The sequence below is a fragment of the Paroedura picta genome, chromosome 12, assembly GCF_049243985.1.
Source record: "Paroedura picta isolate Pp20150507F chromosome 12, Ppicta_v3.0, whole genome shotgun sequence".
Classification (NCBI taxonomy): domain Eukaryota; kingdom Metazoa; phylum Chordata; class Lepidosauria; order Squamata; family Gekkonidae; genus Paroedura; species Paroedura picta.
In genome coordinates this window covers 51,504,238-51,527,129 of record NC_135380.1, presented here as the reverse complement: position 1 = coordinate 51,527,129, position 22,892 = coordinate 51,504,238, and the positions used below count along the sequence as shown (strand labels likewise).

The window sequence follows — 22,892 nt, the reverse complement described above, 5'->3', positions numbered from 1 at the left end:
CAGGCCATCTAGTCCAACCCCCTGCTCAGTGCAGGATCAGCCCAAAGCATCCTAAAGCATCCAAGAAAAGTGTGTATCCAACCTTTGCTTGAAGACTGCCAGTGAGGGGGAGTTCACCACCTCCTTAGGCCGCCTATTCCACTGCTGAACTACTCTGACTGTGAAAATTTTTTCCTGATATCTAGCCTATATCGTTGTGCTTGAAGTTTAAACCCATTACTGCGTGTCCTTTCCTCTGCAGCCAACAGAAACAGCATCCTGCCCTCCTCCAAGTGACAACCTTTCAAATACCTAAAGAGGGCTATCATGTCCCCTCTCGACCTCCTTTTCTCCAGGCTGAACATTCCCAAGTCCCTCAACCTATCTTCATAGGGCTTGGTCCCTTGGCCCCAGATCATCTTCGTCGCTCTCCTCTGTACCCTTTCATTTTTATCTACGTCCTTCTTGAAGTGAGGCCTCCAGAACTGCACACAGTACTCCACGTGTGGTCTGACCAGTGCCATATACAATGGGACTATGACATCTTGTGATTTTGATGTGATGCCCCTGTTGATACAGCCCAAAATGGCATTTGTCATTTTTACCGCTGCATCACACTGCCTGCTCATGTTTAGTTTACAATCCACAAGTACCCCAAGGTCTCGTTCACACACAGTGCTACCTAGAAGCGTATCCCCCATCCAGTAGGCATGCTTTTCATTTTTCTGACCCAGATGCAGAACTTTACACTTATCTTTATTAAATTGCATCTTGTTCTCATTTGCCCATTTTTCCATTGTGTTCAGATCTTGTTGAACTCTGTCTCTATCTTCCGGAATATTTGCCAGTCCTCCCAATTTGGTGTCATCTGCAAACTTGATGAGTAGTCCCTCCACCCCCCCATCTAGATCATTAATAAATATGTTGAAAAGTACCGGGCCGAGCACCGAGCCCTGAGGTACCCCGCTATTCACCTCCCTCCAGTCTGATGAAACACCATTGACAACAACTCTTTGAGTGCGGTTCTCTAACCAATTCCCTATCCACTTAACTATCTGGAAATCCAGATTGCAGTCCTTCAATTTATCCATCAGAACATCATGGGAAACCTCATCAAAAGCTTTACTAAAATCCAAGTAAACAACATCAACCGAATTTCCCGATCCAGCAAATCTATTACTTGGTCAAAAAAGGAAACCAGGTTGGTCTGGCAGGACCTGTTGGAGACAAATCCAATTTTCTGTCTCCTGCAAGGGGCAGGGGGAGGGGCATGCGGCCCCTTAGCGAGGGGCTAAAAACTGCATCCAGTCGGGGGGATTTCTGGCCGGGGCGGAGGCCCCTCCTCTGGGTAACCCAGCCCAGCCTGTCCTGCATCACAGGGACTGCCGGTCCGCAACACTCACTCGCTCCAGCGCTTAATGATGCCGGGGTTCTTCTTGGCCTTCAGAGTGTTGCTGGCGGATTCGGACAGGGGCTCGATCTCACAGGAGAGGCCGTAGCTGGAAAAGGAGGAGAGAGGAGAGAGGCTGGCTGCTTTCCTTCCGGCGGGGCCTGCAGATCCCCCAGAATTACAACTGATCCCCGGGTGACCAAGAACAGCACCCCCAGGGAGAATACACAGAGAGAAAGAAGAAACCTATCCCAAGGCTACGATAAATGTTACTAAAATTATTGCAAAATAAATGATGTAAAGGGTTCTTCGTTCTTGTTTCTAGATGTAGCAACTGCTCCCAGGTTGATATCACTAGCCCCCCCCCCCCCCATTGAAGAGCCAAAGGCCGATTTATACGCTGTATTATTCAACAGAGGTTGAATTCCACAATTTGGATATTCATGACATCTACATTCAAAGGACAACCACTGAGGAACATTTCCAGTTGAAAACAGGACATATCTAGAAACCATTCTGGTGGGATCCGGTACGAGAATAAACAAACAAGAACGGAGAACCCTTGACATCAGTGGTGCCCGGGCCGCGAAGGCCTTGGCGCCAGGCCGCGGTCCTTCCCCCCCCCCCCCGAAGCGAGAAGCTCGCCAGGTCGCTTTAGCGGCCGATTTGCTGGCGGCACGGAGGGGCCGGGAGGGGGAGCTGCGGCTGCCGGCATGGCGGAGGCGCAAATGCACCCGGGCCGCCCTCTCCCCGGACTCCGGAGCAGCGGTCCACAGCGGGCGAAAGCTTGCGGACCGCTGCTTTACATCATTTATTCTGTGATAATTTCAGTTACATTCATCATTGCCCTGGGATAGGTTTTTTCTCTCTCTTATTGTATTCACTACAAACCGTCCCAGTTGCCTATATTTGCTTGTGCTCGTTCTGCTATGCCCCCCCCCCCGAAGAAAACGGCAGCTTTGGAGGGCAGACTCCCTGGCGTGACGCCCCACTGAGGTTTTCCTCCTCCCCAAATCTCCAGGAATTCCTAACCCTACAGACTGCAGGCTTGGTTCCCCGCCTTGATAGCACTAGAAGAAAGGGGGTTTCACGATACTGAGCCGGGCAACTGCAAGTATTCCCACCCCATAGAAGGGGCCACGACGTGGCTAAAACCCATCTCTCAACAGAGACCCTCCCAAGCCTCCCACAGGCAAAAAGGTTTTCCATAAAGTTAACGCAGAAAGGACGGGGGAAAGGAGCAAATGGACCTGATGGTGCAGAAACCGCAGGAGGAATCGGATCCGCTGTAGCAGAAGCAGACCCTATTTTGTTCTTTCCCCGCCTCTCCTTTAGTTTGGGTGGAGGGGGGGGGGAGTTGCAGCAGGAGCAGCCCCCTGTCCCAACACCTGGACTCTGACGGGGGGGGGGAGGGGGCTCACCTTTCGGCCTCAGTGAGTCGCTCCACGCTGTGGAACCAGCGGACAAAGTGACCCTCTTGCGTGAAACTGTAGTTGTTGCAGGCCGACTGGAGCAGTTTTATCTGGGCGATGATTTCGAATTCCTGCAGGGAGCAGAGGGGGTGAGGCCCCGGCCCCAGCCACGCTCCCTTCCCCCTCCCTTTCTCCAGGCTGCCCAACTGGCACAGTCGCGGGCAAACGCCTCGAGAGTCACTGCCTGGAGGGCCCAGTCCAGGGATTCCCAGCTGGGGGTCTGCAGCCTTTCCCCTCCGGCCTTAATGGACTCAGCCACGAGCTGGGGAATTGCCCCCTCCATCCCCCCCCCCCACAAGAGGATGGCCGCAGGTCACTTTTGGCCACACAGTCTGGTGCTGGGATGGCAGCTGCTGCCAAAGCACTGTTTTTAAGAAACTGTCCAGTCAATCAAATCTCCAACAAGATGTCTGGTTGGCAAAGCCCCATTTGGCCCCGCCCACTTCCTGAGGGCACCACGTTGGGGAATCCCTGGTCTATGCCAAGCACACCCAGAGCAAGATGGCAGCCTTAGCTTGGAAGGGAAACCAGAAGACAAGCTGCCCAATCCAGGCACTTTTCCATCTCTGCCAGGTGAGGCTACCAACGCTCTACCTGTCCTCCGAACACCCAGCCATGGTGACAGTCACCTCCAGCATTGACTTCTGTAATTCACTCTACTGGGGCCTGCCCTTGTTCTTGATCCAGAAATTACAGCTGGTGCAGAATGCAGCTGCTAGGGTCCTCACAGAAACGTCTTGGAGGGCCCACATCCAGCCTGTGCTGAGGCAGCTGCATTGGTTGCCAACTGTGGCCCAGATTAGGTTCAAGGTCTTGGTGTTGACCATTAAGGCCCTTAGCGGCTTGGGACCCACATATCTGAGGGGCTGTCTTCTGCCCTATGTCCCTTGCAGGGCCTTGCACTCTGCAGGCACCAACGCTGACCGTTTCTGGCCCCAGGGACACGCACCTGGCCTTGACCAGAGGCAGGGCCTCTTTGGTCCCGGCCTCTACCTGGTGGAATGAGCTCCCGCAGGAGCTGTGGGCCCTCAGAGAGCTCTCCCCTCCCATAGGGCCTGCAAAACGGAGTTCTTCCACCAGGTTTATGGTTGGGGCCAGTGCTGGACATCCGGTGCCAAACATCCTGCTTCTCCCCCCTGCTGCCCTCGCAAGGCCCTTCCTGTTTAAGGCCGGCCACAGGGTTTTGGGGGGGGGTTTAATGGGGTTTTATTGGATTTTATGCTATGGATTTTCCCTTTGGGTGACTCACCTTTCTTCTTTTCTCAAAGTTGATCAAGCCGCCCTGAAAACGGAAAGAAAAAAAGAAAAACCAAGTAACCACCAACCGCCTGCCATCCTGGTGACTGACAGGTGTCATAAAATATTAAAATCAGCATGCTTGTTTCCCTTACAACAGCTGCAGAAAGAAACACTTTAAAACGGAAGGGATTTTTAAAAATCCTTTTGCAGCAGTTAACAAGTTTTTGTTGCTTTTAAATGAGCTTTAAGATGGACAAGAGGACACGAAGGAGCCACGCAGAATGAGGGAGGGAGGGAGGGAGTGGAGCCCCAAGGAAAGAGTCGGGCGGGCAGCAGGGCTGGTCTGAAGCGACAGGACAACGTTTGAGGCCAGGATTCAGAGGTAGACTGCCTGTGAACACAGAGGCTCCTTTAATCACCATGGCCAGCAGCCACTGACAGGCCTCTCCTCCATGAACTTGTCTAGTCCCCTTTTAAAGCGGTCTATTCTGTGGCCGTCACGATGTCCTCCGGCAGCAAATTCCACATTCCAATCAGTTGCTGTGTGACGAAGTTTCACCCAGCCGCTCAGACACAGGACAGCACCAATACTACGGAAACTGAAGGGTGAACCCAGCAGCCCGTTCTGAGTGCTCCACCAGGCCCCGGACTTGGACAGCTGGGAGCAGGACCTTCCTCATGGGAATACTGAGCTGTAGAAACAAACTGATTGCATCTCTGTGCAGACCAGGGCCTCCCATCTCCTGCTGAAGAAGAGGAGAAGCTCCCACAGGGCTCTGCTCCCCCGGATGCTGCAAAATGATGTGTTGGAGGAGGGCCATTTAGCCTGAAAAAGCCGCCCCCGAATCCCCACGCATGCCGCAGACGGGGCAGAAACTCACAGGCAGATTAAAAAGAGTGTGCGGGGGGGGGGGGGGGGGGGCTGGCGGTACCTACATCCAGGTAGTCCTTCATGGCTGTGTCCAGCATCACTAGGTCAGTGAGGAAGGTGCCCAGGTAAGGGATGGTGCCTTGCATTACGCCCTGTAATGGCAGAACAAGGGTTAAGATCATAGAGAGAACCGGTGTGCCTGGAGAGGCCCCAGCAGGGCCATAGGGTAGGAGCTGAAGCACAATGCTCCACCTGCAGAAGTCCCACACTGGACCTCCTAACTCCCCAGCAGAAGGGTCAGGAGAGAAAGTCTGCTGAAGACCTCAGTGAGCCAAGGAATCCCGAGTTGGGTACTTGGGCCAAATGGATGGATGTGCAGAGATGGAAGCCACTTCTCATGGCACCAAGCCCATTACGGAGGACCAACCAGGACCCTCTGCTGCTCAGCAGGGGGGAGCATCCGGAACCCGAGGGGCCCCCTGGCCTGCTGGGAAGAAGGATCTCTCCCAGGGACTCACCATCTCTCGCTGCTGCTGCTGCCGCTTCTGAGCTCTCTTGGGGTTGATCTCCAGCGTGGCAAACTTAGAGGTCCCCTCCTAAACAAGGAAAAGGAAAGGTGGGTTCATGTGTGCTCTGTGGGGGCAGATGATAAAAAACCCACCGGCCACCGCTTCCAACTGATGGGGCAAATGGATCTCAACAGACCCAGCGGAGGACGAGGGAAGGTGAAGGTGGGCAGCCGTGTCAGTCTGTCTGCTGCAGGAGAAAAGAACAATTTGTGGCAGAGGAGGAGGCAGAAGAAGCGACTCTCGAAAGCACATCGCCCGCCACAAACTGAAGGTGCTCCTGGCCTCCTGCTCCTTCCTACTGCGAGGTGGGCTTCCCAAGGTTAGGAAGGCCAGACCGAAATCTTTTCACTGTGTTTGGCCAATCCCTGTTGGCCAATCCCCGCCAAGTGGTCCAGCCGCCCCTCCGGCCTTCAGCACAAAGGATGGTGATTCACCTACAAGGCCCCTCATTTAGGGCACAGCGTGGCAAACCCTAAACACAAACTGAAACAAAGTATCATGTTGACAAAGCCAATTCATCATAGCAGGGGTAGTCAACCTGTGGTCCTCCAGATGTTCATGGACTACAATTCCCATGAGCCCCTACCAGCGTTTGCATTTGCTGGCAGGGGCTCATGGGAATTGTAGTCCACGAACATCTGGAGGGCCACAGGTTGACTACCCCTGATTTATAGTACAATTGGAAGTGAAGAGTTAATCAATCTGGTGCCATGTTATTGCGAAACCATTCAAGAATCTGTCAATACAGCGTAAAATAAATGTTAAAGTCCTTAAGATAGAGTCGATTCTTTTCCAGTGTAGGAGGAGGCTTTTCTCCAAACAGACAATATTTATGGTGGCACAAGGGATCCCTCAACAGGCACCCAGCTTTAAGTAGCCTTCTTCCGGGACTGCGTCCTCCTCATCCTCATGAGAAGCCCACCCATCTTGAATATCGCTGAAATAATGGACACGACCCTCCCGCACCCCTGTACTGGGGACGAATTACACAGCTAAGGTGACGTATTTCAAACACTAAGAGTATTTTGATCCTTTCATGGTGTGTTTTAAGCTGAGCTGTAAGCTGGGCTGAGCCTTTGGGGTAGGCTGGCATCGAAAGAGCAATAAAAACTAGCAATAAATAAATAAAAACAAAGATGTCCGGAGCCAGGACCCTTGCTAATAAATCCAGGACTTTCATCTCCGCAGCAATATAGTTTTAAAGATGTTTTTAGCTGTAGTTTCTTGTTTTTATTTATGTATTTATTATCCGATTTCCAGACCACCCGTATTGGCCATGCCGTCAGGGGCGGCTTACAACGCTGTTACAATCTGGTCACAATTAAAATCATTAAAACGATTCAAATGGATTACACAGATCCATCTACCCAGAGTTTCTTCTGGTTCGGGCAGGCAATGAGAGCTGGTGACTGGCCACAGATTGCAATGGGGGGGGGGGCTCAATGTTTCTATGTTTAATTGTCCAAGCTGGCCTGGCAGAAGAGCTCTGTCTTGCAGGCCCTACGGAACTGTGTGTTAGTTCCATTAGGTCCCTGATGTTGTTGGGGAGCTCGTTCCACCAGGCAGGGGCCAGGGCCGAAAGAGCCCTGGCCCTGGTTGAGGCCAGTTGGACCTCTTTTGGGCTGGGGATTACTGGGTGATCTGCTGTTGCAGAGGGGAGCCCCCCACGGGGGACATATTCAGATAGGCGGCCCCTTAGATACGAAGGGCCCAAGGCAGTGATGGGCCTTAGAGGTAAGATTCAAAACCTTGAAGCACCTGCTTGGGGGGAGGAAAAGCCTATAATTCATGATGATGAATTACTCGTTCAGAAAAGACAGTCCATGGTGCTGGCTGGCATCACGTCTTCTTGCCCCACCCGGGCACCCACCTAGCCTGGCAGGCTCACACTAACCTGGGGCTTTAAACAACCACCCACCAAGCTTGGCTGCCCCCCCCCCCACGTAAGCAGCTCCAGGTCCCAGAAGAGACACCCCACATAACCGAAGGAGAAAGAGGAGCCAGAGCACCGACATGGGGGTGGAAAGCTCTGGCAAGCCACAGCTGACCTACAGTGACCCCAGAGGCTTTTGGGGGCGAGAGATGAATGGTGGTGCCCTCCTATTTGCCCACCTCTCCTAGCAGCCCTCTGAGCGCTAACCTGGGCTGACACCGCTTTCCCAGGCCATCCTGGGCTACAAGTGGCCGTGAGCCAAACAACCACGTTCAGCTCCAGCGTGACATTAATTGAAAGGACCCGGTGAACTGTGGAGACCAGAAAGGAGGCCCTGTCACCCTCCACATTTGTGACATGGGTTCCAGGCAAACAACGGAGTCAGGAGGGAGGCAGGGAAATGCGCCACCGCCCAACTGCTCCCCCCTCCTCCCTGCAGCACAGTGATAAGGGCAGGGAATTCCTCTGCCGACAGGCCAGGTCTCCCTGGGCGTTCCCCTCCGCCTCTTATCTCTCGCCTGCATGGGGGATTCCTGGGCTGCCAAAGCTCTGAAACTGAGCAGACCCAGCAGCTTTCAGCGCCTGACCTCGGCCTGCTTGGCACGAGAGCCTCGAAGGGGAGACTGGCCATTCCTCGACTAGGGAACATACTCTTCAGGTCCAGGGGAGGGGGGGAGACAAAGTGAAAGAGAGAGAGAGGTAACAGCGCTTCCATTTGCACTGGATGATGCTTTTCTGATGCACTTTGCCACAGGATTTGACTGTGTGAAATGGCAAATGCCACTTGCAAGCGATGGCTAAAGTGCATTGGAAGGCAGTTTAAAGTGCATTATTCAGCACGGGTGAAAGTGCATACCTGTCTTGGCTGTCACCAACAAGCACAGTTTGACACTCCAGGAAAAGTACCACCATGGTGTAATTGTTGACTGGAATGGAATCGGGGAAACCCAGTTTGGATCCCCACTGATGCCAGCGAACACAAATGACTGGGTCTGTCACGTGCTCTCAGCCTAGCCAACCTGACAGGGTTGTTGTGAAAATACAACGCAGGCCAAGAGCCTCTCTTAAGCCACTTCCCCCCACCCCCAGCGGAGAAAAACAGGGGATGTGGTTCGTAGGACATCGTCACCCATTAGGAATGCCTGAAAATGTTTTTGATGTTTTTAATTTTACAGATGTGCATAATGGTCTGATCCTGCAATGAGCAGGGGCTGAACTAGACGGCCTCTATGGCCCACTCGATGGCGCTAACCTTCAAGCTCTCCATGGTCTGGCAACCGGGCACCTAAGGGAGCACTTCTCCCACGACAGGCTGCAAAGAGGACGAAGATCCAGTGACCAACCTTTGCTCAGCATCCCCATCCCCAAAGACATAAGCCTGGCCTGACCACAGCCAGGACCCCGCAACGGTTCTGGAGGGCCTGCAAAGCAGAGCTCTTCCGCCAGGCCGACTGCGGAGGCCAAGGAATTAAGACAGAGAAAGTGCCTCGAAACACACCACCCTCAAACTAACAGTCAGTCCAGCAGAAATGAAGCTCCCCCCCCCCCCTTCACAAGATGCTGGCAGACGTGGTCTAAGACAGGCTGTCTCAACCAGGGTTTCGTGAAGTCCTGGGGTTTCTTGACAGTCCTGGAAGGGTTTCCCGAATGGGTGGGATCTAGCTAATTTTCAATATATATTTTCAAAATTGTTAAACACTTATCAAGTGATATGATTATATTTGCTCCTGTTGACCTCTCCCCTCCCCCAATGGCCACTGGTGGGCCTGGAGGGGGTGGGCAGGGGAGGGGTCCACAGCTCTGCTTCCCAATCCTGTCCTGCTCAACTCCTGGGGTTTCTCAAAGCCTGAAGAACTTTGGAGCTGTTTTTCAACCGTAAAAAAGTTGAGAAAGGCTGGATAAGTTAAGAAAATCATTTCGTTAATCTGGAAAGTTAAATTGTTATCAACTGTTATAAATGTAACTTTATTGCATGTGCATGCCTGTTGTTACCTGCCCTGAGCTAGCCGGGAAGGGCTACACAAATAAAATGATAATAACAACAAGATGGTTCTATTCTATGAAATATTTAATTTGTTATTTTATTTTAGTTGTTGTAGCTTGACCCTCTTGACAAAATTGGAATATTCTGGGTCAAATTTTGTTCCCCCTCTTTGGTGGTTTTGCTTAGTTTTTCTTGGGAGACCAAGAGCTGAGGCCCCTCCTACCTTGATGAGGAGTTCCCGGCTCAACGAGTGGTTATTCTCATCCGAGAAGATCTCTGACAATTCGAGAAAAGTGCGGAAGCTCTCCCTGTTCAGCATGGAAGAACCGGTGTACAATTCAGTTTCTCCAGCCGTGAAAGACACCTGAAGCCTTATTTCAAGGGCTGCAAAATTCATGCTGCCTTGGGAAGGGGGGGCCAGGATTCAACTCCCAAGACTGTAGGCGGTGGGAGGAGGGCAGGGCTGAGGGGGCACCCCCTCCCAATGCGAAGAGGGTCTGAAGGGGAGATCTGCATGGGCAGTTCCCAAACTCACCTCGAGACCTCATCCCACGTCCTCTTGAGTCTGTGAACTGCGTTGCACTGCAGGGCCGAAAGAATGGCGCGGAGGGAGGAGAAATTCTTCAGGATCCGGCACTCCTGGGCATAAACAAGAAGGGGGCAAGAGGTAACACAGCGGTCAAGAGGAGATGACAACGCCCCCCAACCCCGGCTGGAGTCCTTGAGCCAGTTCGGAGCGAGATCTCCAACCGCCGATGTCCGAGGCACCCAAATGTTGCCGTAAGAACAACACACTTCAGCAGGTTGGGGGAGGGGGGGCACTGCAGCTCCCGTTTAGGCTTCAACAAAGACGGCAAAAGGGATGTCGGGGGGGGGGGGGAGCAGTCTCTGTGGAAAGTTCCCCTCTTGTGTTTAAGTAGCCAAGCCCAACAAACCACCCCTCTGCGAGTTAAGGGAAGTCCCTGCTGCCTTGCTGACAACCTCTGGCCACGATCCTGCTGGTGCCGGCTGCCACTGTCCCTTGTCACTCTGCGTCTGTCATTTGCCAGCGGGGACTGGGCCAGGCAGCCGCTTGTACCCGGCTTTATTATTTGCGTTGCTTATTCGTTTGTGTGGTCTAATTGCCGCTTTTCTTTTAGGAGGACGTTATTGCTGAGTCTGGCCTTGAGTACGAATGAGATCACGTGCCCCCGGGCATGAGACCAGTTGTGCTTTTCCTGGGAACAGGAGGAGGAGACCCCCCTGTGGTCAGTTCGGGGTGGGGTTTCTGGGGTTATATTGATCAGTGTATGGCCTATCAGATCATTTCAGCAAGAATAAGCATGAGCTTTGCATTGCTCTCTCAATAAACTGTTTTTGCTGCCAAGGTCAGGTGAGAAAGCTGGCGGGGGCCTAAAGCCTTCAAGACTGCACAGCCAGGCCGCCCCCCTAGCAGGCTGCCCAGCGTACCCGAGCCACTTCGATCCATCGCTCCACCAGCTTGGCCCTCTGCTGCGGCTTCAGCGTCCGGTCCCCAAGGCAGGTGGCAATGACGCAATTGGTGACGCTGTTGAATTGCGAGACGGTGGCCCGGATGGTTGGCGCCAGGTGCTCTTTGCCTTTCTTGTCCCGCTGGGACCAGATGCAGCCCAGGCAGTGGTAAGGCATCACCTTCTTAAAGAGCTCCTGGAACACAGGCACCCCAGCGAGGCGTCACTCAGGGCAGCCGGCAGCCAGGCACTTCCCCTGCCCCCACCCCCAGCAAAAGGGACGGGCAAGGGCCGGCAGGGCCCCAGAGAGCCCGCTACTCACGGCATCCATTAGTGTGAACTGTTCAGCCACCATCTCTGGAGAGAAGGAGAGGAAGTCCGGCTTGCCTTCAGCCAGCCCGTTCTCTTCCTCTAACCGCAGAGGGCAGCTGGGGTGCTCCACAGCTGGAAGGAAGGCAGGAAGGGCAGCAAAGAACAGAGTGAGGGACACAAGAAGAAGAGCTGGGTGCTTGTACCCCGCTTTATACTACCCAAAGGAGCCTCAAAGCGGCTTACATTCGCCTTCCCTTCCTCTCCCACAGCATTCCCCCTGGGAGGGAGGTGGGGCTGAGAGAAGTCTGAGATTATTGAAGAAGAAGAGTTGGTTCTTATATGCCACTTTTCTCTACCCAAAGGAGTCTCAAAGTGGCTTACAGTCGCCTTCCCTTTCCTCTCCCCACAACAGACTCCCTGTGAGGGAGGTGAGGCTGAGAGAGCCCTGAGATTTCTGAAGAAGAAGAAGAGTTGGTTCCTATATGCCGCTTTTCTCTACCTGAAGGAGGCTCAAAGCGGCTTACAGTCGCCTTCCCTGACTTCTCCCCACAACAGACACCCTGTGAGGTGGGTGAGACTGCCCTGATATCACTGCTCGATCAGGTGAGTGAGAGCCAGTTTGGTGTAGCAGTTAGGAGTGCGGACTTCTAATCTGGCATGCCAGGTTCGATTCTGCGCTCCCCCACATGCAGCCAGCTGGGTGACCTTGGGCTCGCCACAGCACTGATAAAACTGTTCTGACAGGGCAGTGATATCATGGCTCTCTCAGCCTCACCCACCTCACAGGGTGTCTGTTGTGGGGAGAGGAAGGGAAGGCGACTGTAAGCCGCTTTGAGCCTCCTTCGGGTAGAGGAAAGCGGCATCTAAGAACCAACTCTCCTTCTTCTTCTGAGGCCGAGAGAGCCCTGATGTTGCTTTCTCCGTGCTGTGGTGAGCCCTGGGATCCAAGAAGAGCTCCTAAAAGGGCCGTGGCTGAAAAAAGGTCGAGAAGGGCTGCTCCAGAATCAGCCGTCTGCAGATGGCCTTATGAACATGGATGGGGGGGGGGCGGGACCATGCAGAGATCCCCTTTCAAAGAATGCTGTCAGTCTGAGCCACTAGGGGGCAGATTCCCCCCCCAGTGCAGCTGACCTTCCGCCTCTGGCTCCGTGTGCCCCTGCTGCTGGAACTGGGCGAAGAGGATGCGTGCTCGCCGCTCCAGGTCCGACCCGGGAATGTTGTGACGAACGTAGATGATGAGCTGCTTGAGGCAAGTGTAGTCTGGCGGCTTGCGGAAGTCTTCCGAGTACTGGTCCAGCCAAGCCCCCAGGATGGAAGAGATGGTGCTGAGGAGAAGGAGAGAGGGTTGGGTTGGTGCCACGAGCAACCTAGCCAGGGTACGCAGGGCAGCGCCACACCCTTCTGGAACACCCAATCATCCATCTCAGTCGCACCTTATATTTGAGAGGCACAACTGGGATCTGGAGGGAAGGAGCTCAGAAGTTGAGCTGTACAATAAAGTAATGTAAAAATGGCAATTATTTATTGTAGTGAACAATTAAAAACAGAATAAAAACTATACAGAACTAACTGCACATAAGAACTGGAACAGGTGAGACTACACTGTGGACTTTTCACTATACAGGGAAGGAGCATTGTGTAAACCAGCTGTCCCCAACCCCCGAGCTGGAGACCAGTACCGGTCCGTAGATCAGTCGGTACCGAGCCGCCGCTCCTCCTCGTCCTCCTCCCCGGCTGCTGTCTTGGGGGCTGCCCTGCCACTATGCCGCCGGCTCACCACCATGGCTGGGGCTCCCTCTCGGTGTGGCACTGTGCAGCTGCTGCTAACAGCGCCCACAGTGGGCAGTGGGTTGTCAGGGACACCACCGGGAAAGCAAGTGGAGCAGGGGCTCAGGCGGCGGCAACGTCCCTTGGCAAAAGACTCCCCCCACCCCCTGGCCTCAGTAAAATTGTCAAGCGTTGACCGGTCCCCAGGGATAAAAAGGTTTGGGACCACTGGTGTAAACGTTTCCCGGTGGAAAATAAGTTAGAGCTACAATGGTGTAATGTCACAGTGACCACAGGGGGGAGCAAAACATGTGCGGAAAAGAAAACTAAGAAGCCAAGCAGGGACACAAGAGGGCAGAAAAGGCCAATGATCTGCAGCAGCCCAAAAAGAGCTGGTTCTTTGTACCCAAAGGAGTCTCAAAGTGGTTACAGTCACCTTCTCTTCCTCTCCCCACAACAGACACCACATGAGAGAGGTGAGGCTGGGAGAGCTCAGAGAGAACTGGGGGTTGCCCAAAGTCACCCAGCTGGCTGCCTGTGGAGGAGTAGGGAATCAAACCCAGCTCTCCGGATCAGAGGCTGCCGCTCTTCACCATGACACCAAGCTGGCTCTCAAGACGAGAAGCGATCTAGAGAAACCCTAAAAACCCATTGTCTATGAGGCTATCCTCCAATGAGCCTATCTAACCTCTGGGATCCTCGATGGCAAACAGATTAAGCTGCTTAAAGCTTAAGGAAAGGTCCAAAGGAGAATTCAGGAGTCAGACACTTACTTTTTCAGCTCCAGCCTCTCATCCACAGCATGCCTGGGGTGGTCTCCGTTAGCCTGGAGGTGGAGCTTCCCATACCTATGGGGTAGAACAAGAAAGGGAGTTTAGCTTTGTGCATGGCTCTGAAGACGCCGTCTCTATCTTGCTCTTTGTCCAAAGGGTCTGGGAGCTCTCCTACTTCATCTTCCATATGACCTTGTGAGCCAGGCTTAGGCTGAGAGGAAGGGCCACGGGCCCAAGGTCAACAGAGAGCTGCCATTTGGACTCAGATCTCCACAATTCTAACAGCAACAACTTTATTTTTGTAGCCTATCCTTCCCAACTGGCTCAGGGCGGGTAACAACAAAAAATAAACAATATAAAGTTAATTTAAATAGAATAAGATGAGCTGGTTTTTATAACCAATTTTTACTACCCAAAGGAGTCTCAAAGCGGCTTACATTCGCCTTCCTTACCCTTGAGGTAGGTGGGACTGAGAAAGCTTTGACAGAACTGTTCTGTGAGAACAGCTCTACCAAGACTGTGATGAGCCCAAGGTCACCCAGCTGGCTGCATGTGGAGGAGAAGTGGAGAATCAAACCCCACTCACGAGATTAGAAGCCACTGCTCCTAACCACTACACCAAGCTGGTTATTATTAAGAAACACTTCCTAAAACCTTATGGGGGGTTAATTTCAATGGTGGGGGGGGGGTTGATGTTTTGTGGCTGGGTTTTCTCAAGCATGAGGCCACCATTTTCCTGGAGTTAATTTCCCGGCCTCAACCAAAGGCCTGGCAGAACAATCCTGTCTTACAGGCCCTCTGGAATGTTGAGGGTCATCTGCAACTCTTGCTGAGTATTTCTGAAACTACAGAGACCTGACATCCTCCCTCCCAAATTAAAATCTGGTTATATATTACTCTTGCACCCTAAAAAGTGTACTTTCAAGCATGCATGAATTGCACTGTGACTGACCCACTGATATTCTGTATTGCTACTGATCCAATCAAGAGACCAGTCCAGAGCAGGGACTCATGCAGAGGTGTGATAAGCAACCTCCCTTCTAGCCAGATACTTCTGGCTTTTCTCCTAGCACACCAGTGGAGGGAGTCACCCCTCCCGCCCCCGTGCCAGACCACCCCCGTCTGCAAGACAGCAGGCCTTATCCCTACTGCAGTATTCAGGGCACAGAAAAGCTGAGCCTCGGGGGAGGGAAAAAGAGAGAACCAAGGATCACCAACCTGTTCAGGAGAAGATCCAGCACCTGCTTAGTGGTCGCAAAGGCCCGGTATGTGCACAGGAAGATGGTGACGTACGTGGAGTCGTTGCCTTTGAAGGCGGAGACCAGGTACTCCACGAGCTTCTCCAGGGTGCCGGCCTTTATTGTCCGCACCTTACAGGTCTCATAGAGGTTCAAGGCCGACTCATTCTCGTACTGGCAGGAGAAAGAAAGGCGGGAGGCACAGCAGCATGTACATGGGCTTGCAGAAACTGGAATCCAGGACGATCCACAGAAAAACTCAGCAACCACATAAGGCAGATTCTGCATACTGCGTTTAATGAAATTTAGCTTCTGCTCATCAGACGCTTTTGCAAGGATTTAGGTGCACAAATTTCTGGCCCAGGAGGCTGTGAAATCGAGCAGGGTGTAGTGTGTTTGGGGCCTTTTACCAACTCCCAGATCAACTAAATCCCTGAAGTCTACACTGAATTCGATTTCCATTTTGATTTTGGGCGCTTTACATTTTCCCTCTGCAACATGCATGATTGATCCAGAGTGACCTTACATTTCCCCCACAATATCCAGAAGTGGATATAAGCCTTGATATTTCAAAAATTGCCATGAGTAAAGATGCAGATCTCTGCTTTTAGCGAATTAACTTCCTTTTCCTTGCCTCATAGCTAAACAGTCTTCCTTGATTGGCCAGGGCATCAGTTCAAAGACTTCCTGGTTCCCGGTTGCGAGGGTTCCCTTAAAGTGACTGCGCTGCAGAAGCCCTAACTTCTCTTGGCAGAGATTTGCCTCTTGGATTTATTCCCCTGTCCTCTGCTCTCTCCAATCCTCTGCCCCCCTCCCCCTGTTAAGAGAGAGGCTCCTGCTGCACTTGGCTTCCCTCCCCATTCTGAACTTCCCCAATCAAGTGCAGCACACTTTCTATTTCAATGGGGGGGGGGGATTAGAAACCAAGTTCAAATCAACCTGAATTCAGCAGGATCCACAATGGAGAAAACAAAGTAAGTGCAGAATCAGCCCTGGTAATACGTGAGGGGCTTAATTGAGGAGGGGCTGTGGGTCAGTGGCAGGCCATCTCCTTGGCATGCAGAAGGTCCTGGTTCAATCCCTGGCTGCCTCAGTTAAAAGGACGAGGCCGTAGGTGATGGGAAAGACCCCTGCTTGGGACTCTAGTGAGTAGTTGACCGTCTGACTCTGATGGACTCGAGGGTCTGGCTCCGCAGAAGGCAGCATCGTGGATTCATGGATCCAGCTTCTCAGCAGCTGGACAACGGCTGACTAAGGGAGAGAGCGGGAGTTCCACCGGTCTGAACATCTCCTGGCCCCCTCCAAAACAACACACACACAAGATGGAGCCAATCGGCAGAGTTTATACAGGCAAGGGACTTGGCTGTTCTCGTTGCAGACCTTTGATTTCTTCCTCCCATCTGTGCCACAGGCACTGGGACAGGAAAAGTCAACCGAGGCTGGCAGCCCTGATCGGGTGAAGAGAAAGGACTGTGCCTGAGACCCTGGAGAGCAGACCCCAGTCAGAGGAGACAAGACCAACCTCAAGAAGAAGCCTCTGGTTTCATACCCCACTTTTCTCTACCTGAAGGAGTCGCAAAGTGGCTTATGATTGCCTTCACTTCTTCACCCTACAACAGAAGCCCTGCAAGATAGGTGAGGCTGAGAGCTCTGAGAGAACTGTAAAACATCCCAGGGTCACCCAGCTGTATGTGTGTCCAAGTAGCTCATAATCACCTTCCATTCCTCTCCACTCAAGACGCCCTGCAAGGTAGGTGAGGCTGAGAGATCTTTGAGAGAACTGAAATGGACCATGGTCACGCAGCTGGCTGCATATGTCTCAAAGCAGCTCACAACGCCTTCCTTTCCTGTCCCCACAACAGACACCCTGTGAGGTAGGTGAGGCTGAGAGAGTTCTGAGAGAATTGTCACTGGCTCAAGGTCATCCAGCAGGCCTCCTGTGTCCCAAAAGGGCTTATGATTTTCCCTTTTGGGAAAATCCCTTTCCCACCTTTCCCCTCCCCACCTTTCCCCACCCCACAAAAGATGCCCTGTGAGGTAGGTGGGGCCAAGAGAGCTCTGAGAGAACTGTGACTGGCCCAAGGTCACCCAGCTGGCTGCACGTGGGCGAGGAGTGGGGATTAACACCCAGCTCTATACATTAGAGGCTGCTGCTCTCAACCACGACATCATGCTGGCTCTCCACAAGCTTCCTGCGTCTGCTCTCACAACGCTTCTCTCCACATCTTTTCTCTATATAACAATGCCACAGCTCTTTTATTGTGTGTTGAACAGCAACAGCAACAAAACCCTGATCGGTGCAGGACACTGGGGGGTGGGGTGGAGAACAAAAGAATGGAGGGCAAGAGACCCACCCCCTTGAAGAGCTCCCTGATGCACCAGCCCCCCCCCCCGTCTTCTCCGCACTCCAGCCGGAAAATAAAGAGTAACAATAATAGAAAAATTCCTTTGCTGCGTTCCAGCCTCCCCTGCCCAGCAAGTTATTTGGGGGCGGGGGGGGGGGGGGATTGGTGCGTCAGCTGCGGCTGGGCAACAGCCAAGCAACACGGAAAGGAAAGTGCTCTTGCGGGGGGGGGGGGGGCTGGGCGGGGCGGGGGGGAGGCTGGCTGGCTGGACCAGGAACCCTCCACACCCCCTCACTCCCCGGAAGGAAAGGCTTCTGACAAGGGCCACCCAGAATAGGGTTAGGGGGCAGACTAGACTCTGGACACCCAGGCTGGACTTCCCATTCGGCCATGGAAGTGTTTGGGCGACTTTGGGCTCCTCATGCTCTCTTAACACCAGCGTCACGTAGTTGCTAAGAGTGGCAGCCTCTGATTTGGAGAACTGGGTTGGATTCCCTACTCCTCTACTAGATGCAGCCAGCTGAGTGACTTTGGGCCAGACCCAGTTCTCCCAGAGCTCTCTCAGCCCCTCTTACCTCAGAGAGTGCCTGTTGTGGGGAGAGGAAGGGAAACTGATTGTAAGCCATTCTGAGTCATATGAGGCCAGCTGGGTGACCTTGGGTCAATCACAGTTCTCTCAGAGCTCTCTCAGCCCTACCTCCCTCGTAGGATGTCATGGGGGCAGGAAGGGGCAATGATCGTGACCCATTTTAAGACTCCTTAGGCTAGAAAAAAGCTTCTTCTTCCTAATCTACCTCAGAGGGTTGTTGTGAGGATACACCAGATGGCAGTGCCTGATGGGGAGGAAGGTGGGGTATAAAAGGAGTACAATAAATTCAGAGAGGCACACCTGAATCAGATGACCTGAGCCGAGCCAGCGTACGGAAGTGGTTATGAAATGGTTCTGTGGAAACCAGAAACCACCTGCTGGAATCTGGCCTCTAGCCCAGATTTTCCCAGGGACCACAAACAGGTCACCCCAAGCCTTACCCGGCCTACTTGACACGGTGTCTGTAAAGGCGACTGAAATAATGCCAGTGGCGCTTTGGGTGCCTCTCTCCGCCTTCCCTCCCAGCTTGAAACGGGGCCTGTGGTGCATTCTGCTCAGATGTTCACTCCGGGTGTCTTGGAAACCCAAAACTTCCATTCTGTGGCCAGGGAGAGGCCAAACACTCAAGAAGGCGAAGAGTAAAGGTCCTTGGGCCTAAAGGCATTCTGCCCCCAAACTCAGCAGACTGAAAATCTCATGTTTGGGGGATGGGAGGGGGAGAGAAAGTGTGTAGCTCTTAGGACTACAGAGCAGGGGTCCCCAACGTGGTGCCCGGGATGCCACAGTAACCACTGGCACCTTGCCCCGTGCCCACCAAGAGCTGTTCACCTGAAAACACCCAGCTGGTCTGGGACTGAAGCGAGGATTTTGACGGCCTGACGCGTTAGAATCATAGAATCCTAGAGTTGGAAGGGGCCATAGAGGCCATCTAGTCCCACCCCCTGCTCAATGCAGGATCAGCCCAGAGCATCCTAAAGCAACTTTAGCACTCACCCCCAGCCATCGCTGGCCCTTGTTGGCAGTGTGATGGAGCTGGACCTTCTTGAGAGAAATGCTATAGATGACGCCATCTTCTATCTCTTCTCCGATCTCCTGGGTGGAGCTCTGGAAAGGACACAAGAGAAAAGGAGGGGGGAATAAATAAATATGAACCTTTCTCTTAGCCACAAATGAACGGCAAACTCCAATCGATTCGGGACATCAACATTTGCCATCTTTGCCCCAGCCACTGATTTCCCAGAGTCACCGAAGAGGAGGAAGCCCTTGTGCTCTCAAGTCAAGTCAAGTCTTTATTATTACGGCACTAGACCAGGAGTCACATTACAAGGTACATAAAAACATCTGGCATTAACAAGATAAAAGAATCATGGATAACTCAAATATTATAAAAAAAGATAAAAACATTCCAGCTATAAGAATCATTCTGGTTTTAAAACTCACAAGCATTATCTCAAGCAATTGAGACTCTCTCTACCTAAGTTGCTCCGAATCCAACCAGCTCTTCCTTGTTTTGATTGCTCTCCAAGCAAATCTGGCCACAACAGAAGTTATTTCTGTGCTTTTGTCTGACAACATGTCTGTGGTTGCCTCTGAGTTGGGCTTATTCTGTAGGGAAGGTATAAGTTCTCCCCTGAATTGATCGTATAGCCTACATTGGAGTAATACATGTTCAGATGTCTCAATGCTCCCATCCTGGCAGATGCATAAACAATCACAGATGGGTATTTTTTTTGAATAAGCCTTCCCTAAAAGCGGATGGGAGCATGTTATATCGTAAGAGAGTAAATGATCTCCTATGTTCTGGGAAAACAAGATCAGATAAATAAGGTAATGGCCTCAAATTATTAAATGGAGGCATTGGAAAAAGTGGATTTTTTACTTGATTGAAATCCTGTTGGCGAAGGATATCTAGGATTCTTTGTTTTATCATTTCCTTTGCTCGGTTGAAACCCAGAGACAGTATTAACTGTTTGGATAGACCATATGAGCAAAGTTTTTTTCTCAAGAGTGGATATCCACGGCACAACCAATGATTCAGACATCATTAGGTAAAGCAAACCCTTTGTGGAAAAAAGCAATTTTAACCTGTACATGGATGTACATATCCATATTCTAGTCTGGACAGAATACATTCCTGTTTCCACCCGGATTGAAGCGTTGGAAATGCTGGTTGGTACATGGAGCAGGGATCTTAAAAATTTAGCCTGGGTCTTTTCTAGGCTGGAAATATTGGCATTTCTACACATTGGGGCCCCATACATCATCTGTGCTAGAGGCTTTGCCTTGAACAGCTTGAGGGCTGCGGGAACATTATGCCCACCTTTGTGCCAGAAGAATTTCTGAATGGCACCTGAGCTTCTCTGGGCTTTTGAGGAAATATATGATATATATGGGAGTTTCTACGGCCATTTGATTGGAATAGTACTCCCGGATATTTGTAAAATCTGACCTGTTCTATGGGTGATGAATTGAGATGCCATGTATATGTTTTAGGTTTGTTACCAAAAACCATAATCTTTGTTTTTGAATGATTAACCTCTAGCTGGTTCAATCGGCAGTAGGTACCCAGTAGAACCAAGGCCCTTCTCATTCCAGTTGGCGTTCTTGATAACAGGACAGCGTCATCTGCATAGAGCAGTAGCGAGATATGTTTGTTAGCTAATCTGGGGGGATGTAATTCACTATTCTGAAAATGTTCAACCATATTTGTAAACCGCTCCGCGGTTATAAATAAAAGAGTAAGCGCAAGTTGGGAGGAGTTAGGGCGGGCTCTGTCCAGGGTAAAAACTCGGAGGGGCAAATCAGGAGCCGCAAAGCGGCTCCTGATTCGGCCCTCCGAGTGTCAATCCTGGACCAAGGAGGCAATGGGGAGGCGCGCCATACACAATGATTCGATGCGGGGAAAGGAGCAGGGACGCCGCGTCAAAGGTGTCGAAGACGCGGCAGCCCTGCTCCTTTCCAGCTGCACGCCCTCAACACTTCGACGGGGAGCCGGCCAGCGATGCCACGGTCCCAGGACGCCTTCCGCCTCCCACCTACCCGCCGCCAACCTCCAGGACCCTGCTGCCGAACGAGGAAGAAGCTCGGCCACCGCCCGCTTTCAACGCCGCTCGCCGGTGATACCCCCCTCCCTTCCCTCACTATTCCCCAACATCTCCCCCTTCGCCGACTCCCCCGTGCTTCCCCCCTAAACCCTACCCCCCCACACCACCCTTAGCCCCGCCACCCACCCACATACATTCAGACAAGACCTTACCCCCTCGGAGACCGGCCCTTTCTACCCCGGCACGCTGCGAGCCGCAGCAAAGGCGCCGTCTGCATGTCTCTGAGCAGCCGCCGACCCAGTGTCCCCGCGCCTCGCTGAAGCTATCGAGCCTCCACCGCAGAATACAGGTAGGCTGCAAGATGACCAGAAGCCCGGCCCGCCGGAAAACTTCCGCACTACACCCCGGGGACGAGGATGCCTGCTTCTGCAACCCACGCTGGCCCTGGGTGCGCAGAAGCCTTTGGAACTCAGCCCCGGGGGAGGGAACCTCTGGCGTCCATTTTATTTAAAGATAAAATGGGCTTTAAATCTAGTCTTTAACCCTCCCCCCGCTCCGGAGGAGCGGGAGGAATAAAGGAGTAAGGGCAAGTGGGGAGGAGTTAGGGCGGGCCCTGTCTGGGATAAAAACTCGAAGGGCCCAATCAGGAGCCGCGAAGCGGCTCCTGATTGGGCCCTCGAGTGTCACTCAAGGGCCAAGCAGCCAATGGGGAGCCGCGCAAAGCGCGGCTCCCCATTGGCTGGTTGGCCCAGCCTCGCCTGGGCCGGCCGGGGAGTTGCCGCTCAGAGGAAGAAGCCTTCCCCAGCGGTAAGTCCTCCGGCCGGCTTCCCATCGCCCAGGGAGCCTTCTGCCGGGCCCTGGGGCAGGCTCGCCTGCCCTTGGGCCCGCCAGAAGGCCACAAAGCCCACTCCCGATGTCCCGAGCCTTCTGCCGGGCCCTGGGGCAGCCGAGCCTGCTCCTAGGCCCAGCAGTAGGCCGCAAAGCCCGCCGCCCCCGTCCCGAGCCTTCTGCCGCGCCCTGGGGCAGCCTAGCCTGCTCCTGGGCCCGGCAGTAGGCCTCAAAGCCCGCCGCCCCCGTCCCGAGCCTTCTGCCGGGCCCTGGGGCAGCCGAGCCTGCTCCTGGGCCCGGCAGTAGGCCTCAAAGCCCGCCGCCCCCGTCCGGAGCCTTCTGCCGGGCCCTGGGGCAGCCAAGCCTGCCCCTGGCCCCAGCAGAAGGTCCCAAGGCCACCTACCTTACTCTGTTCCTCCCTTCCTCCCAGCATTCCCTTTCTCCTTCCCTTCCTCCCAGCATTCCTTTTGTTTTTCCCTTTCTCCCTTCTTCCCTCTCCTCCATCTGCCTCTTTCTGGCTACCTGTTTCTCTCCCTCTTCTTCTGTCTCTATCTTCCTCCCTTTCTTTCTGTCTTTCTGTCTCTCTTTCTCCTTTTCCTCCTTCCTTCACCCCATCCCTCCACCCATCCATCATGCTAGGGCCCGCTGTATTTTGCCCACAGCGGGCTTAATATCTAGTCATTTATAAAGATGTTAAACAGTAGGGTGATAAAACACAACCCTGCTTAACTCCCCTAAGTCCTTTAATAGAGTTAGTCAGATGACCATGGGCATTACACTTAATTCTGATGTAAGTATTTTCATACATAGCACGTATCAAAAATAGCAGACGCTTATCTATGTTAGTCTTAACTAATTTCTCCCATAGTAATTCCCTTGACAAAGAGTCAAAAGCCAATTTCAAATCAACAAAAGCTGCATACAGGGTTGTCTTAGAGCCCTTGTGCTCTCATTGTCTGGGGTGGAATGTGGAAGCCGATAACCAGGGCGGAGTAGTCGGAGAGCCCCTTCGTGGCATCCCATGTGCCAACAAGAAGGAATAACCGGAGCCCAGAAGCACCTTTGGGGCCGACAAGAGCTTTGGAGTATA

At 52.8% G+C, this 22,892-nt stretch overlaps 1 protein-coding gene across 8 annotated transcripts in view; it reads right to left on the bottom strand.

The window, feature by feature from the left end:
- RALGDS (ral guanine nucleotide dissociation stimulator) overlaps positions 1-22,892 on the bottom strand; it is a 135,081-nt gene that overhangs the window by 9,211 nt on the left and 102,978 nt on the right. For all 8 annotated transcript variants that reach the window (XM_077305885.1, XM_077305883.1, XM_077305884.1 and 5 more), the window contains exons 2-14: positions 18,924-19,034; positions 14,977-15,170; positions 13,759-13,833; positions 12,350-12,543; positions 11,229-11,350; positions 10,887-11,102; positions 9,973-10,076; positions 9,661-9,745; positions 5,470-5,547; positions 5,017-5,103; positions 4,091-4,123; positions 2,791-2,912; positions 1,383-1,478 (exon numbers count right to left, since the gene is read on the bottom strand). In XM_077305885.1, the coding sequence (XP_077162000.1) occupies positions 1,383-1,478; positions 2,791-2,912; positions 4,091-4,123; positions 5,017-5,103; positions 5,470-5,547; positions 9,661-9,745; positions 9,973-10,076; positions 10,887-11,102; positions 11,229-11,350; positions 12,350-12,543; positions 13,759-13,833; positions 14,977-15,170; positions 18,924-19,034 (1,517 nt within the window). The remainder of the gene's footprint in view (positions 1-1,382; positions 1,479-2,790; positions 2,913-4,090; positions 4,124-5,016; positions 5,104-5,469; positions 5,548-9,660; positions 9,746-9,972; positions 10,077-10,886; positions 11,103-11,228; positions 11,351-12,349; positions 12,544-13,758; positions 13,834-14,976; positions 15,171-18,923; positions 19,035-22,892) is intronic.